Source organism: Drosophila willistoni (assembly GCF_018902025.1).
Source record: "Drosophila willistoni isolate 14030-0811.24 chromosome XL unlocalized genomic scaffold, UCI_dwil_1.1 Seg141, whole genome shotgun sequence".
NCBI lineage: Eukaryota > Metazoa > Arthropoda > Insecta > Diptera > Drosophilidae > Drosophila > Drosophila willistoni.
Genome location: NW_025814052.1, coordinates 1212445 through 1231221, shown reverse-complemented (window position 1 = coordinate 1231221; position 18777 = coordinate 1212445). Strand labels below are relative to the sequence as shown.

The 18777-nt window shown below is 42.3% G+C and overlaps 1 protein-coding gene across 2 annotated transcripts in view; it reads left to right on the top strand.

The window, feature by feature from the left end:
* Window positions 1–12392, top strand: part of LOC6648825 — a 47589-nt gene extending 35197 nt beyond the window's left edge. For both annotated transcript variants that reach the window (XM_023179254.2, XM_023179253.2), the window contains exons 6-10: window positions 6091–9148; window positions 9235–9374; window positions 9451–10147; window positions 10229–10379; window positions 10452–12392. In XM_023179254.2, the coding sequence (XP_023035022.1) occupies window positions 6091–9148; window positions 9235–9374; window positions 9451–10147; window positions 10229–10379; window positions 10452–12188 (5783 nt within the window). In that variant the 3' untranslated portion in view covers window positions 12189–12392. The remainder of the gene's footprint in view (window positions 1–6090; window positions 9149–9234; window positions 9375–9450; window positions 10148–10228; window positions 10380–10451) is intronic.
* The last annotated feature ends 6385 nt before the right edge of the window (window positions 12393–18777 follow it).

The following is an 18777-nucleotide window of genomic DNA, read 5'->3' as shown; positions in this document are numbered from 1 at the left end:
CATACGCCACGCAGTGGCATCTGCTGCCTTCCGCCTTCCGCTAGCTAATTATGTATGCAGCAGCAGCAGCGCAGCAGTAGCAGCAGCAGCAGAAACCGATGTTGCTCCCCCCCCCCCCCCCTCCCCCCCCCCCCCCCCCTCCCCCCATTCACTATTCCCCACCACTCACAATCCTTACTCTTGCTCTCTCTCTCTCTCTCTCTCTCTCTCTGTGCTCTCGTTTGTCAGTATGCTTTTCAGACGATTCTGTGTTTTTTCCTTTTTGCTTACATATGTAATTAAATTGCTCAATTAAAATTGCACACCCTTTTGATTATCGCTGGCACAGAGAGTTTATAACGGCATTTTGTGTGCTTCTTTCTTTCGCTTTGCTCTCTCGATGAGAGAGTTGTGTGCGTGTGTGTGTGTGTGTGTGTGTGTACGTTTTATTAATCAGTGAAAATCGTTTACCATATATTTTTATGTATGGGATACTCGCGCAGTAAATGGCCAAAAGATGAAACCAAACCAAAGTAAACCAATGGCAACCACAACACAATTGTCCAGATTCTTAACTTTCTTTTGTATTTCCATTCTCTTACTACTATCCTTGTCCTACCCCACCCCCCACCTACCTGCCCTGTCCTCTACAACGACTACACTGGTGAGGCGCACGATCCAAGGCTGGACTACCTACCCCTCTCTCTCTCTTGCACTCTCTGTGTGTCTTTCTTTCCATCTTCATTTCCCCCCGCCCGCCTTCTATCACTGCCATTGCTTTTGCCGTTAAATCAACACCATTTCGAAAATTAAAAGTGGTTGCTGCTGGCTCCGCGCGACGTCAGCGTTCATATTAACTGTATTTACAATTATATGGCAAAGCTCACTTTGCTCTCGTTTTTTCCTTCTCTCTCTCGGCCTCCCTCTCGCTCAGTCATTCGTTCGGTCTTGTCTCTCTCTCACTCTCTCTTGCCGTTTTGTTACATATTGGAGAACATGTGTAATATGCATGTTGCTTGGATTCGTTGGCTATAGTCCGCGGAATCCCTTCTTCTCTCTTTATCTTTTGTCCGTTCGTCCTCCTGTCGACAATCGTCGTCATCGTCATCATCGTCATCATCGTTGTAGTAGTCGTTGTGTCCTGACATTTATGCATATAATTCCTTACCAATGCCTTCTGTTCGCCCTCATCTATATGTATGTATCTAGCTGCTTTTGCCTTTTCCATATCGCGCGTCCTTTGATGTTTACACAAGTTGCTGGAGGCGGCGGCAACCTTCCTTTTCTTCTGATACTCCTCACTGTGCTCTGTGATTCTGTTGCGGCTGCTTTCGCTTACGCAAGTTTTTTTCTGCACCAACAACACAAAATTCCCCATGGTGCTAATTAGCGGTCGGTCTGTCTGTCGGCTGGTCGGGCGGTCCTGCATTGCGTCCTTCTTCCAGCGTCGTCGTTTTCTCGTATATTTTTTAATTGGCCATCATTGTTGTTGTTGCTTCTTGTCAATGTTGGCATTTGTTAAATGTGCCTGGCTCTATATCCACAATTTGATTGAATTTTGTATTATTGCAAGTGGAATAGAGATAGAGCACTAGAAAAGAGATAGACTGAGAGACTGTGACTGAGACATAGATTATATAGAAATGTACTCAGGTAAAGAATTTAATTTATGTATATTAAGAGTGGGAATAAAGTTTTAAGTAGTTATGAAAAAAGAGAAGTTTCCAATTGTTAGCTTAATCAATTGATTAATATATATATATGTATCAACTGTATGGAATTTAACAAGTTATATAATAGGTGATGAATTATTTAATGCATCACCCAATGCATTTTCTAATACATTGTTTAATACATTACATATTGCATCACCTAATGCATTAACTAATACATCTACCATTAGTAGTACATATATTAAGCCAAAAATATACTCTCATTTGGCTTTCTATTTGAAATGACAATGTTTCGTTTATTTATCATCATCATCCAATCCATCTTGATTAAAATCATTTAATCCTGATCATTTGCATCATCAATGTGAACACAATTCACATTCACATTCATTCCATCTTCAATTCCTATTGTTGTTGTTGTCATTGTTGTTGTTGTTTTTGATTTTTGCTTTCAATTGTCTAATTGAAAGTTAAATAAATTTTTGGTAGCTTGTGCAGAAATTTTATGCTGTTGCAGCAGAGTGTTGCAGAGAGAAAGAGAGAGAGAGGTAGAGGAAGAGGAAGAAGAAAGAGGGGGAGATTTTGGATATGAGTTCTCTCAGGTTAATTTCTGTTTGTTGTGTGTCGATTCAATTGAGATGATATTTGTGTTGTGTGTTTTTTGGGTGCCAATTATTTGCCAAATGGTCATGAATTGTGTGTGTGTGTGAATGTGTGTGAGTGTGTGTGTGTGTGTGTTGGGGAAGCTTATCTAAAAAGTGAATACGTATGACTACTACCACAACTGCATTAACTACTTTGTAGGTCAATATTGTATTTCCACACACACACAGACGCACACACACACACACAGACGCAGACATAGGCACGCATCAACCACCCACACTTAGCCACTTCGTCCACCCGTAATATTGAGAAGGCATATTATATTTACTTTTTGTACTTGCAAAAGAAATTGTACTAATGGAATTATTTAATTTTTTTTCCGCTCCCCCCTGCCTTCCCCCACCATCACCCTTACCGCCCGCCGCCTGCTCCGCAAAGAAGTAAAAGAAAGAGTCGACGTCTCATTTTGTTTTGTTTGTCGTTTTGATTTACTTTCGGTTTTTCTTCTTCTTCCTCCCACTCTCTTCTCCTCTCCGCCTGCCTCTGCGGCCTCTCTGTTTCACTGTTGAAGCTGTGCAAATAGCTCGACATCATCATGCCACATTCGTTCGACGACTTACTGCGGACTGTGGCGTTTCATCTTCTTGCCTAGTACTCGAACGAGAAGAAAAAAAAAAATCAAAGTAGAGTAATAAACCAAAAAGGATGGCAAGAGGGGGCGGCGGACAGGATGCAAAAGGGGAAGGGCACTGGCAAGGCAATACCAACAAGCCAACCAACCAACCAACCAACCAAACAGCCAACCAGTCAGTCAGTCAGTCAGTCAATGAACAAAAAGTTTTTTGTTTTCCTTTGGGGCGTTTCAAATAATTTTTTGACTGATTGAATTATTAATAAAATTGATCGAAATGCAAAGATAGGCGACGACGACGACGTCGACGACGAAGAGAACTATGCTGAAGTGGGGAAAAAAAGGCACAGCGGAACTCGACGATGGTCAACAACGGAAAGGAATCAGCTAAGGAGATAAAAATTGATTAAATTACTTGATAGCCAACTTCCTGCCATTCATATTTTCCGCTCGCCGTTTGCCAATACAGATAAATATTAATATCAATCGAGAAATAGTTTTTATAATTATTCACATCACAATATATCATCGAAATGTCTTCTGAACCTCCTCAGCTCCAGCTCCTTTCCTACAATGTACGAATGTTTACATAATGATCTTATGGATTATATATACTATAAGAAGAGCTAGCGTCTTTACATTTGGGACAACTCGTGTATGCGTATGCAGATCAAATTTGAGACTAATTTTTACCATGCCCCACTCTCACACAATATTTGAGATACTTTTATTAAATTTGGGGCACTAATTTTAATTGACAGCATTTGAGAGTCTTCAAAATTTCATAAAAATGTCATAAAAAATAACCAAGTTATAGGTAGGAAAATATATTTCGTAAGGTTTAAAACCGAAAAGACCTAATTTTACCTTTCCGTTCGTTCGTACGTTTCGCTAAAGTGTCTAATCGGATTTGTAGTTGTTTCACTCTTAGTGTGCATGGTATACGCAAAGTCGGTACTTTATTTTATTTGAAAATTTCTGTTATTTTTGTTTTTTATTGTGATGCGTCGCAGAATGCATTAAAAAAAAAATAAAATCACAATTAAATAATAATAATAAAAATACCAAAAAAAAAAAAGGAAACGAACGTAGACCAAACAGATGACGATGACTCCATTAGTGTAACCATTCACATGTCTATCCTTTACCCCCTCTCCCCCTCCCACACACACCTCGTCTCTCGTCTCTCGTCTTTCGTCCTTTTTTGGCCGACTGGCAGACCGTTCGAGCGACCAATTGCCTTTTTTATTAATTAATTTAATTCAATTTCGCGTCCTGCAATGATGACGAGTTTACAGTTTATTTTTCACGCGCGTGTGTGTGTGTGTGTGTGTGTGTGTTTGTGTACCTTTTTGTCGTTTTTGCTGTTGTTGTTGTTGTTAAACAAAATGTTATTTATGTTGTTTTTACTGTTATTAATATTAAATATTTATTTTGCGATTTTTATTTAATTTGCAATCAATAATTGTATTTTGATTGAGCAATTGAATATTTACCTATTCATTTTGCATACTCTGCGCATATTATATACATATATATATATATATATAATTTCGAATCGGCGGAAGTTTAGGCTAGAGAGAGAGAGAGAGAAAGAGAGAGAGGAGTAGAGAGAGAGAGAGTTTTAAAGTTTTGAAATCTTACGTTTTTTATGGTCAGTAGACGACGACCCTTCCATCCCTTCTCCTCCCCACCCCGCCCCGCTCTTATCTTCCAACATTTGTCTGTGCCCCACTACCCCCCTCCCACCCTCCGTTCATGGGTTTTTTGCGACAATCAAAATTAAAATGAGTGGTTTATTAAAATTTAAACGCTTCACTTTGCGCACAAACCAAAAAAAAATAACCAAAAAAAAAAGAAAAAGGAAAACGAGAACATTTTCTGATATTTTTCCTCATGAAATGATTGTAGATGGTGGGAAGGGGAAGGGGAAGGGGAAGCGTAAGGAGAGGGGGGTGGGGACAAATGGTGGGGCTACTTTGATGTAGATTTTCATCATATTCCACTGAGACGAACAAGTGGAGAGAGAAAGAGAGGGAGACGGCCTGAAGTGAACGCATGTTGGCAAAGTGCTGCTGATGGGGGCGTGGCATCATCAGCATCCATCCCCCCCCCCCCCCCCCCCCCCCCCTCCCTCTTAGTGTGTTTGGTCAGCATTCATGACATTTAAATGTTGATTGATTTTGCTTACTGATGACATTTCTTATTTGAGTTTATTTTAATTACATTGATTTTGGTGTTGTTATCCCTCTCTCTCTTTCTCGCTCTCTCTCTTTCTCGCTCTCTCTCTGTGTCCCCCTCTCTCTTTATCTATCTAACTATCTAGCTGTCTCTCTCATTCTTTGTAATCATTTTCATCTTTATTTGCATATCATTAAAATTGTAAAAATCTTAAACGCCAAGAAAAAAAAAAACAAAAACTAAGATAAACAAAACTTGACTAGAGTGAGGAGAAAGGGGAGGGAAGTGGGCAGAGAAAAGAACTCTCTGCGAGAGAGAGAGAGAGAGAGAGAGAGAGACGCCCACAGAAATACCTTCTACTTAACTAGATGTCCTATAATATCAGGATAAACGTTATAAACACACGATCAGTAATGAGAGTTGCTTATTGTTATCTCCTTCTCTTGTGGTGGATCGTTGAAAATCCCTTTTGGTTTTCTCTCTCTCTCTCTCTCTCTCTGTCTCTCTCTGTAGAGTGGTAGTCCTTGCATCACGATTGTTCCTAGCCTAGATTGCCTTGACTTTAAATAAGTGAAGAGGTATACGGGAAAAGTATATTAAAATATTCAATTGGTTTGCTGCTGCTCATTATTTGTTAAGTGGCTTAATGAAAGGCAGACGCGGCAGCAACCACTACCCCCCTCCCCCCTCCCCCAGTTGCCCATCCATCCGTCCATCCATCTACCCTGTCGACAGGGTCGACACCAAGCTCAAGCTATAGACCAAGCGACCATACTCCGTTCATTTCTACCCACTTGGTGGCCTTCGTCCACGTGTACGCCCGAGACTCGCCCGTCCGTCCGTCCGTGTACCTCCATCGCGCTCTGTATTCCTTTAATTAAATCGCATTTTTTAATGTGTTTGCTTAACTTTTGCTCATCAGCCCAGCCTCCTCCCCTTCCTTCCTTCGCCTTGTATACCAATTCTCATTCTCATTCTCTCTTTGCTTTGTTTTTTTTTTTCTTTTTCTTCTTGTTACAGACAAACTGGCCGGTTGCTTTGTGTGTAAAGCGGAGGCATGTCCAAGGACCAGGCCACTGAAGAAGGGTCGTGGCCAGCAATATGGTATACCGGATGAAACGATACCGGCTGGGGCAAGGGTATGTAATAGCTGTCAATGCAAATCGGTGAGAAATCGTTATCCGAATTGCCCCCTGCCCACCTGTCCCAATCCGAAGGATCGGGCCCAGCGTTTGCGGAACATCCCATCACGATTGTTCGAATTGTCGCCGGAGTTACGTGATCCGGTAATGGCTGAATTCCAAATACCACCACATGCCACACGTTGTTGTTCCGCCTGCCTGATGCGTATACGTCGCAAGCTTGATCCACAGTTGAATCTCACCGATGATGAGCGTCGTGCCGGCGGTCTGAGTGGCCGTGGCAGCGATGGCGATGAAACGGATGTGAGCACCTCGTCGTGTGATGAACGTGAACCGGGTGGCTCGGATACAGCTTCGGTGGAGAGTCCAGAGAATTTGCAGCGTCATAAGGCGTTGACATTAACCAAGCAGCAGCAGCAGCAGCAGCAACAGCAACAGCAACAGCAGCCGCTACATCCTTCTCAACATCCTGCTCATGCTCCTCATCCTCAGCATGCGCATTCACAACCGCTTACGCAGCAGCAGCAGCAACAGCAACAACAACTGCCCCAGCCACCGCCACCTGTGATTCAACAGCATCAGCAAAAGTCATCCTCAACACCAAGAAGTGTGGCTGATGCCTCCGGGGCAGCTCTGACCATAACACCCACCAGGATTAATGCCAAAACGGCATCCGATGGCGAACGTCTCCTGCCTCCAGCCGGGCAAGCGCCGAAGAAGCAAAAGACCAGCGAGGAATACGACTCCTCGGCCACAGAGACGGCCGACGAGGAGAATGAGAACTCTCCAGCTAACCGTCAGAGTCCCAAGGTTCTGTTCAACGCGGTACATGGTCATGTCACTGCCCATGGGGTACACCAGCAGCAGCAGCAGCATCCCCATCATGTGATGCCACCGCATCCCGGTGCTGTTGGCACTAATAATAACAACAATGTGGCCGGATTGCAGCCACCAAATGTGGCAATGCCTGGAATGGCTGGTATGCCACAAAGTGCCGGCGGCGGTGGGGTACAGCAATCGGCCAATGGACCTGGTGCTGGGCCAATGGGATTGCGTCGTGAGGCTGTCAATAATGTGCAGGATTGTGTATTCTCGGTCATTGAGAGGCAACTCAAGCACAAGGGTCCACAGCCCAAGACAGGATCGAGCAGTAGTGGTGGTGGTGGTGGTGGTGGAGCACCAACCAGTCAGTCGCCTGGTTCACAGCAGCAACAACAACAACAACAACCACCTCCGCCCAACAATCTGGAACGCAAGGAGCTGACAATTGTTAGGGAATATCGTCAGGATGGCAGTGCGAACATTAAACAGACACCACCACCACCACCGCCGGGCCTGCCACATGGCACATCCGTGCAGAAACTGGTAGGCAACTCATCCCGCTCAGCCATCAATGCCCCACAACAACAACAACCGGGTGGTGGCCCTCCCACCATTGGCAGTGGCAATGGCACCGTGGTGGGTGGCGATAATCTGGCAACTCTCTCGGTGGTCAATTCCCATCTGGTTGTGCCCGGCCATCTACCGCATCCGGGACTGATGCAGCCTGGCGACAAGGCGACCATAACACCAGTGGTCAAGGGATCGAGTGGCGGTAAGGTTGGCGGTAACACGCCAACGCCACCCGAAACGATTATCTACAATGTCCCGGCTAGCCATGCCCAGCCACCGCCGCCGCCATCCCACTCCCAGCAGCGACTCACACAGGCTCAGGTGCAGCAGCAGCAGCAGCAGGTCGAACCGGAGCCACAAACTCTGGACTTGAGCATCAAGAAGACACCGCGCGATGGCCATTCGCCGGCATCGTCGCAGTCAGCCTCATCGAGTTCCTCCTCCGTACCAGATCGTCATCACAATCCAATCAAGCACATTGTACGCTCCTCGCCCATCTATCGCAGCGAGGCTGTGGCCATGACCAGCCTGCCAGGACCTGGCCCAGGATATATATATCCAACGCATGGAGTGCTGAAGGCCTCCTCCGGTTCCGGTGTGCCCGGCGGCAGTGGTCCACCTGGCTCGCTCTACGTCCAACCAGTACCTGTACCCATTTCCATTGGTGGCCAGGGCCCGATGGGGCCACAGCGATCGAATCCGCCGCCGCAGGCTCAGCCGCCACCGCCGCCGACCCGTGTCTCCAAGGTTCCGCCCAAATTGAGTCCACAGCAGCAGCATGCCCAGCATGCTCAGCATTTGCATGCCCCGCATCCTTCGCATGGCAGCCAGGTGCCGTCGCCCTCGCAGCAACAGCAACAGCAGCAGCAGCAGCAACAGCAACAACAACTCCTGGTCAAGAGCGGTTCGATAACCCATGGAACGCCGGCGAACAGTGCCCAGCAACAGATTATCGTACATGCCGCCTCCTCATCATTGCTGAGTCCCAAGTTCGAGAGTCTTGTGCGTATAACGCCGCCGGGTGTCTGCAGCGATGGCGGAAAACAGGGTTCCATCACCCATGGCACGCCATTGCATCACCCTCCGCATCATTTGGAAAGCAAGCGGAGCTATGACTTCTACAAGAGTTCACAGCGTCATAGCCCGGCCCAGGGCGGTGTGCCCGGAGGTGGTCCGCCTCCTGGGCAATTGCCGCCACCGCAGCAATCCTCGCCGCAGGGTCCACCACAAAGCTATGGCGTCGGTTCGCCCTACGCTCGATCCCCGTTCAGTCAAGTCGGCGAACAGCCGCCGGTCCTCTCGACGCGTCAGATTGTGATGCACGATTACATAACGTCACAGCAAATGCAGGGACAACAGCAACGGAATGTCTCACGCGGCAGCAGCAGCAGTGTGGGCGGCGGTGGTGGTTCCGACAAGGAGTCGCCATCACCCAGGAATAGTGTTAGCGGCGGATCGGCCGTATATGCCTTCGAGAAGGAGCCGCCGCCGCGTGGTCGGGCCGAGTACTCGAGTCGAGCATCGCCCGCGGAACATGCCAATAGGTACGATGCGTTATCATTATCTGACATCCTCCACATTCCCACGTCGTCCTCCTCTCTAATCTTGATTCGTTTCTATAAATTCTTAGCACTCCCAGTCCGCATCGAACACCGCCACCTCAGCGTCAAGGGGTAATCCAGCGTCATAATACAGGCTCCAAGCCGCCATCGCCAGCTGCCCCGCCTCCCAATCGGATACATATTGTGCCACCTTATCAATATGCTCCAGGTAAGTGGCCAACTAACCAAGGAATCGCTTCCATTTAATCCAAAATTCCCACCCCTTCATCATCATCATCTTTCAGCTGGTCACGATGCCCTGGCCTCGTTTGTGGATGTGGCTGTGCAGCAGCCACAGCTGCCAGTGCCCTCTCAAAAGGATGACAAGTCGCCAGTGTCGCAACCGCCGCCGCCACCTCATGGTGTGGTCTCGGCATCGCAAGGCTCACTGCCGCCAGCGGCTCATCATGATTTGCGTTATCGCGAGTCAGCCATGGTGGCGGCCCTTCATCAGCAACAACAGATTGCTGCTGCCGTCCAGGCGGCAGCCGTTCACCAACAGATGGCCCAGCATCAGCAGCAGTATCGGCAATTGAGCCAGGCGGCACATGTCGATCTGCAGCGTCGCATGGAATCGCGGAATCAGCGCCAGCAGCACAATCATGCCATCGAGCGGGATAGGGAAATGCAAAAGGAGCTCATGCAAAATCAAGAACGAATGCAGCGCGAACGCGAACGGGAGCGGGAACGTGAACGCGAACGACGCGAGCAGGAGCGTGAGCGCCGTGAGCGGGAACAGCGGCGGGAACAGGAGCGTGCAGCGGCCGCAGCTGCAGCAGCGGCTGTTGCCGATGAGCAGCGAGAGCGTGATAGTCGTCGCATGTTCCCCGGCAGTGTGGTAACAGCCGCCGGTGGTGGGGGTGTACCTCCTGGACATTATATGAGAGCGCCTGGACCCGAAACGGGACCACCTCGAACCATACCCGATCGTGAGCGAGATCCGTAAGTACCCATAGAAAGAGATAGAGAGAGAGAGAGAGAAAAAGAGAGCTAATGTTAATTAATTCAACTTATTTCATTTAGTTATTATCGTCCACCACCGCATGGCGGGCAACCCAGCGAGGATACCGGCCAGTTAAGTGCCCAGAGTCTAATCGATGCCATCATCAAGCACGAGATCAATCGATCCAATGATGCCGGTGGCATCAATCGTGAATTACCCCGAGCCTCATTTGTAAGACATCCTTCTGCCCCCTGCCCCCTTCACTTTCACCTATTTCTAATAATTTATACTTTCCGTTTCTAGTATCTACGAGAGATGCGTCCACATGATGGCAGTGGTGGAGCCTCCTCACTGATGGCTGCTGAGAATAATGGCAAGGCCAATTCCAATTCACCAAATATCATTAACATCGATCTGGATCAAGAGCGCATTTCGGCAGCCTCGGCTGTTGCCCAACAGCAGCAACAACAACATCAGCAGCAACAGCAGCAGCAGCAGCAGGCCAACTCTCAGCAATCGCGTTCGGTCCATGGTAGCATGCGGGGACAGGGCGGACCACCGCCACCATCTCATCACACACCGACATCGTCGCAGGGTCAGCAACAGCAGCCAGGTGGCTCTGGACCACCCGGATTGCAGCAGCAGATCCACACCAAGAGCATTACCTTTGGTGAATTGACCGATTCGATCATTGCCAGCGATTACGGACCCAATCCCCATTTGAGGCCATCACCGGGCGGCACATTTATGACGACCTATCTGCAGGAAAGCCAACCAATATTGACACCCGATCGTTGGAAGCAAAATCGTCGCATGCAACAGAAGGCCGAAGAGGCGGCTGCGGCTGCGGCAGCCAAGCACCAACACCAGCAACACCAGCAGCAGCAGCAACAGCAGCAAATGCCACCCGGCTCCACGAGTGTGGGACCAAATAGTGGCGGACCTGGCGGACGAGCCAATACACCGGGCGAAGATGGACGCAATATTATACGGCTGCCACAGGCTGTGAGCCCTCGGAAATATCAGCATGAACTGTTTATGCAACAAGCGGTGGCCGCTGCCGGTGTCGATCCCAGCCATTTCTTCCTCCCGGCACCAAGTGGTGTGGTGGGCCGCGGTGTTGGACCACCGCCGCCCGAACAGCGTGTGCCCGGCGGTGGGTCTGGCTCCAATTTCGACAACTATGTAAAGAATCGCATTGCCGAGGTGATGCGCGACGATATTGGCTATGTGAAGAATCGGATTGTCGAGGTGCGCAGCGACGAGGAGGCAGCCGCTGCTGCCGAACTCCATGCGGCTCATGCACACGCCCACGCTCAGGTGCATGCCCATAATCAGGCTCATGCCCAAGCTCAAGCCCAAGCCCAAGCACAGGCCCAAGCCCAAGCCCAAGCCCAAGCCCAGGCCCAAGCCCAGGCCCAAGCCCATGCAGCTGCCATGGAACAACAGCATCGGGGCAAGGAGCCGCCACTGCCGCATGAGATCTCGGTGTCGCGCAAGACGCCAAATCAATACGAAGTGGTGGACAGTGGTCGTCGCTCGGCCAGCAGCTCCGGTTCGAATAGTCATCACTCGGCCTATCATTCACAGCCGCCGACAGTGAATCCCGCATTCGCGGCTGGCACCTATGCCTACCCCTTCAGCGCCCTAACTGTGCCGGGTGCGGCCAGTGGATTGCCACCACCGCCCATGCATGTGACCCACCAGTCTGCACCGCCCAGCCATCTGAGCAAGGCCAAGGCGGCGCATGCCCTCAGCGAACTGGGCTCGGCCGGTGGTGGAGTTAGTCTTGTTGTTGGCGGCGGCAGCGGCGGTGCTGGCGGTGGAGGAGGTGGTCCAGGTAGTGGCGGAGGTGGTGGCGTTGGTCCTGGAAGTGCTGGTGGCGGTGGTGGTGTCGGTGTCGGTGTCAATCCATCGGGAGGTCCACTCAATGTCAGTGTCTCGGCGGTAGCAGCAGCTGCTGCAGCTGCAGCGGCAGCGGCCATGGAGCCAAAACCTCTGCTGTCATCCAAATACGAGGCACTCAGCGACGAAGATTAGTTGTGACTGCAGGCGCCGTCGTCGTGTGCAGCAGCGACGGCGCCTTCAGCAGCAGCCAACACAACAACAACATCAGCAGGATCAGCATCAGCATCGTCAGCAGCAGCAGCAGCAGCAGCGGCGGCAGCGGCAGCAATCTATGGTTATCGTCGTCCACACCATCATCATCATGCTCATCAACATCAACAGCCACAGCCACATCATCATCATCATCATCATCATCATCATCAACAACATCATCAACAGCATCCGCATCCGCATCCGCATCATCATCATCACCATCACCATTCTACACATCATCAACAGCCGCCCCCGCAGCCGTCATCGTCCCACTATCCACCGCCTCCGCCTCCTTTACAATCTCAGCAAACGAATCCGAATCCGAATCCAAATCCACCACACTTACATCGCACGCTTTATTCCACTGGCCAGTTGCCGCAGCATTATACTGATCCTTATGCAGGAAGTGGTGCAGGTGCAGGTGCAGGTGGTGCTGCTGGTGGTGGTGGTGGTGGTGGCTACTATTGAGGAGAAAACAGATTTTAAGGCAACTAACTAAACTATATGCATATAGATAAATATGTATGTATGTATATGTATGTACGAATTGTTGTGTGTATGTGTATGTTTTGTATGTCTAGCTAAAAAATACAACAACAACTTACTAAAAATCATTAAGCAGCATTATGTGTAAAAATCGAGAGAAAATCGAAAATCATTATAAAACAATAACATGATGAGAAAATTTTCGAACAAGCTTTAAAGAAAACGAAAGAAGAGGAATGTCTGATCTAATAGGACACACACACACACACACATATATATATATATATATATATAGAGAGAGAGAGATGTATTGCGACAACTTGAACTTGGGTATAGTCGGCCGCTATATATATATATATATATACATACATAGTGCAGACAATGGCAAAATGAGAGAAACAAAAAGCAACCACTGTAAATTTACACAAATCGAAAAAAAAAACAACCTATGTGACATAACTGTATAACTAAGCTAAATATTTTCTATATAAAAACAAAACAAACAAAACAAAAACCAATCACTGATGGATCTATTACACTCTATCTATCTATCGATCTATCGATCTATGTGTATGTATGTATGTATGTATGTTGGGAATTTTGTTACCCACTAAAAACTTCAGAACTGACAAATTATATATAGAGCATCTGCTAGATAAAAAGACAACCGGAAGAGAAGTGGGTGGTGTGGTGTGGGGGGGGGAAGGCAAAAAGAAAATTTTATAAAATGCATCAACAATATCCATCATTAGCCTCTCGTGTTCATTGTAATTTTTTTTTTGTCATAAATTGCTTAATTGTGATTTGATGATCGATCGAAGAAAAGAATTTATGTTCGTTACAAAAACAAAAGTCCATAACAAGCACATGCATTATTAGAATTATTATAATTACTATTATTTATATATACATTCATATATACTTGTATTTGCAAAATGAATTAAATGTAGTTATGCAAACAAAAACAATTAATTCCAGAAAATACCAAACTTCAATTTCTTATTTTTTTTTCTTTGTTGGTACAAACAAAGCGAAATTCACAATTTTTTGTTTTGAAAAGATCTCAAAGCGATTCTGTTTCATTATAATGAGATCTAAAATCATTTTATATAATGCATAATGCTTGAAATTTCAATTTAGCTTACATATTTCTGATATCTTATCAGTTTTGCTTTTAATATATTTTTAGATTCTGACTATGCTAATGAGAAATGATTCAGAAAAGATTGGAGATTAAATTATCTTTTACAATTACAATTTTCTTTTTGTAAACGACGATCCATCGTAAAGTGTGTCATCCCAAATAGTCACCCATTCCCACCACACTTGGCAGGTGGTGAATTCATGTTCCATTCCCATGCGTTTCCCCCCTTTGATTTCTCCTTCCCATCCTTGTCCTTTTCTGCTGGCCATTCAAACTAATTAGAAGGCAACTTAACAACCTGAAAAATAATGGTAGCAACAACATATTTAACAAATCACACGATATATATATATATATAAAATATATATTTAAATGCATGATAATGATATATATATATATATGTATAAATAAACACACACACACACACACACATGCATAAACACTGTTGGGCTGTTCTTAGAAATGTGGGAAAACTTTTTTGAGGAAAAAAATTTAGAGGCAAAAAAGTAAAATGAATAAATATATAATATATAAATATATATATATATATATACATATATATTGAATAGATCTTTTGTAAATTTCATAATAATGCGCCTAAATATTGTAATTTTCCATTAAGTTCTTTTTTTTCCTATTTTATATGCCAATTTGGTGTTTTTTTTTTGTTTTTTCCGATTATCAGATTTAGAAGGATTATAACTGTGTTTTTTTTTAATTCTTTATTCTCTCTTAAAATATATATATTTATATATAATATTTGAATATTATATAGAAGCAAAAATTTATGTAAGTAACCATAAAAACAAAAACAAGTAAATTAATCTATATGTATATGTGTATGTATGTATATAAATAGTATATATATATATGTATATACATATACATGTGCATATTTTTTTATATAACAAACTTATGTCGTCTTACAACACTAAAAAACAAAAAAACGAAAAAAAAAATACAGTTTTTAGGGTTTAGCTATTTTACTATTCTTTTTTTTAAACTTATTTTTACATGCATAAATAATGCAACAAATGAGAAAACAAACAAAAATAAAAACGAAAACAAAAAAATTAAATATTTTAATACATACATATAAACACAAAACAAAAAATGAAAAGAAAAGAAGAATTAAACAAACAAAACGCTAAGACTTATTCAACAAAAACAATGTGTAAAATATTAACAGAATATTAGTTATATATAAATATATATATGGATATATAAATATGAATATGAATATATATAAATGATCTATAGTAATTAACCACACACACACACACACACACACACAAATAGATATATAATATATATATTGAAATGTAAACGCTTATGAGACAGAGAAAGTGAGCGAGCCTAGCAAGCTAGAAAAAGAGAGAAAGAGAGAGAGCAAGAGTATGTGTGTGTGTGTGTACGAGGGAGACAAAACAAACGCTGTGTGTGAGATACGGAGGCAGCAAAATGGCGTTTATAACAAAAAATAAAAATAAAAATAAAATAAAATAAACAACATAAACTCTAAGACGCGTATTTTTTTTTATATGTATATGTATGTATGTTTAATAAATATATATATATATACACATATAAATTGATAAAACAAATAAAACAAAAAAAGAAAAGGTTATACAATTTAAATGGCAACAAATACAACATAATAATAATTATATATACATATAATAAAATTATAAAAAATATAATACTAATAAACGTTCCCCCCTCTGCTCCCTCCACTCACTCCCTACATACATATATGCAAAAAGAAGCGAAGCTTGAGGATCGGGTGATGGAGGGAAAAATCGTTAAAGCAAAAAAAAAAAACAGAAACATTACTGAACTGAATTCATTTATATAGTTGACCCTGGGGACGATTCACAGACACACACACACACACACACAACGAAACAGCAGTCCTTGAAACAAAAAAAAACCTAAAACCCGAAGCCTCCTAAACCCCCCCAATCAACCTACCATTCATCCAAAGCCCCATCCTCAAATGCTGGCAAAAATCTAGCATATTCTTTCAATATAAATACAACAACAAGAAGAAAAACTATACAAGAACTAAATGAAATGAAAATATGAATAACCGAATTTTAATGCTGCAGCAGATATAAATAGTAAAGAAAACGAAAGCAGTTAATAACGTTGATGATGAAAATTATGATGATTGCGCAATGATGATGATGTAGCATGATGTAACATGATGATGCATTACGACAATGACGAAAAATGAATGAAATGATGTCAGCTTTTTTGTTTCATTTTGTTATTCATTTTTCTTTTGTTGAGAAGACAAAAAAAATATATATATATAAATATATAAAAACATTTCTCTGATATGCATAATTGATAACAAAACACACTAAACAAAATATAAAAAAAGAAAACAAAAAAAAAACCATCAAAAATTAACAAGAAAATTATATGAATATTATAAAACACACACACACACACACACAAATATATTGTATGAAGTAAAAACAATGCATAGGATATGTCTCCTCCCCTCCCCAAGTCCCCCCGCAGCCCATTGAGCTGTTTATAATTTTTTGGTTAAATCGATAATTGGATAAATGATAAATGATGTGTAGCACTTAAGTTTTAGTTTGTAACTTTATGCCTTAAGTTGTAAGCTTACAAATGATAATATTAAATTAAATACAACATATTAAAAAGCAAACAAAACAACAAATAAAAAACAAATACTACAAAACAAAACAAAAAAAAACAAACAAAATACAAAAAAAAACAACAAAAAGCAAATGTATAACAAAATGTTCTTGTTTCTTATGTGGTGGGGGCTTTGAATCAAATGAAACATTCCGTTTCGTCGGCTGGTTAGGTTCAATATCGTTTATATTACCGGTTTCCTTTAAGAAGGCAAATGCAAAAACGGTAATTTTCGCCTGAAACCAACTTCAGGAATATTTTCAGTAATTCAATCAATTCACAATCGTAGAACTTAATGCGATAAAGGAATCTCAGGATGTCCCCTTGGCCACATGTTATGAAATTTTACCTTTCGGGTCATATTGCTTTACAATTCCAGGGTCCAATTAAGGCAATTTGTTTAGAGAATTTCTCTTTTTTCAGTTCTCTGAATCAATGGTACTCCAACAAGACGTCAATCTTATACGGTAACATCGTGATCGGACTTAAAACGGCAGAGCAACGCTTCTTTTATATATAGTTTTCATGTATTAAATAATAAACAATAATTTTAATCTAAAATGTAAAATTTAATTTAGTCTAAAAATATCAATAAATGTGAGTTTTTTTTAAATGCATTTGTATCTTTTACTTAATTTATACTATATAAATTTCATATTCAAATTTTGCCGCTAAAAAAAAAAAAAAAACAAAGAATAATTTTTTTGAGGACCTAAAAATGGCAAAAAAGTCCTATAAATGTCCTTTTAACTCCGTCATTTCAAAGACAATCACAACGTCCTTTAGTCACATTGTAGTCCTGGGCGAAGTGCATGGCAAATATCTCGCAAGTCATTTGAAGGATCAGGACGATCCTCAAATTCCAATTATTAATGACTATATTTAGTGCAAAGGACACCCTGGTAATCTTGCGGAGAGATGAGATATCATGATTTTCCCCATATTTTAAAGCAATTTGAATGAATTTCAGTTTTAAAAATGCGAAGCATACTTTCGGGCAGGCAAATTTTTAACTTTATCTGCAGTGAAAAATTACATTCCCTCAAGGCTGTTTAGGGCGACAATGTAAATACCCTTTCGCCAGAGATATCGGATCATGGCGCCAACTAGTCCCGACGCTTCACGACTCGTGGCCACTCATCTAAGTAAAACAATTCCAGTACTCATTATAAATTTTATTTTGTAACGTTTTTATTTGTAATTTCTGTTCAACTTAAAATCGCGATAAACTAATCTGGTTTCTTCATCTTCAGTTTGTAATTAACTATATAAAAATACGCACATTATTGTTTAATGGAAGCATTACTTGTGTGTATCAGCATTTAACAAAAAGTTCATGTACAGTTCAAGCTAATTAGATAAGAATTTCGTTTGACTTTTACTTTCTTATTTTGTTTTTGTTGTCTTTTTCGTTGTTGTTGTTGTTGTTGTAAATGTTTGTTATTTCATTTTCATTTTTTGTACATAAAAGTGTAAATATATAATATAATAAAATAAAATTATAGAAATGTAAAGTGTAGGGAAGAAGGTAACACAAAAACTAATGTATTTAATGTGTGTTTTGTTTGTTTGTTTGTTTGTGTGTAAATATATTACATAAATTATTAAAGTTAAGAAAAATAAACTGGCATTCAAATTGTTCTTAACATTTGTTTTCATTTATCGACTATTATTTCATAGTTAAATAGTTTAAATTAAATTATAACATTTTCATTTTACCAAGGGAAGACACACATAATATATATATTCTATATATATTACATTTACAAAAATTTCCTCTTATTTTTTTTGATTTTCTTTTTTTTTTTTGTTTTTGTATTGTTTCATTTTTGTTAAGGCCACACATTTTCATTCTGTTGTTGTACAAAAACGGGAAGAGCAGAGAAATTAATAAAACGAAAACTAATGTTTTCTGTTTTTAATAACGTTATAAAAGCTAATTATTTATATTTAAACCTTGAGGCGGCGATGCCCATTCTTATGAAACAGACAAAAGCAAACCAAATAGAAATTAAATAAAATTGATATATAGATGGAAATTAAATAATAATAAATAATTATTAAATATTTGTTTTTTTTTTGTTTTTTTTTTTGTTTGCAATTTCTACATAGATATGCTTGTTTGTTTTTATCATTTCCATAAAGTAGTCCCAAGTGAATTGCAACGTAAGCTCGAGAAATCTCAAAGGCAATAACCAAAGAGAAATCCCTTATCAATGGGAAACT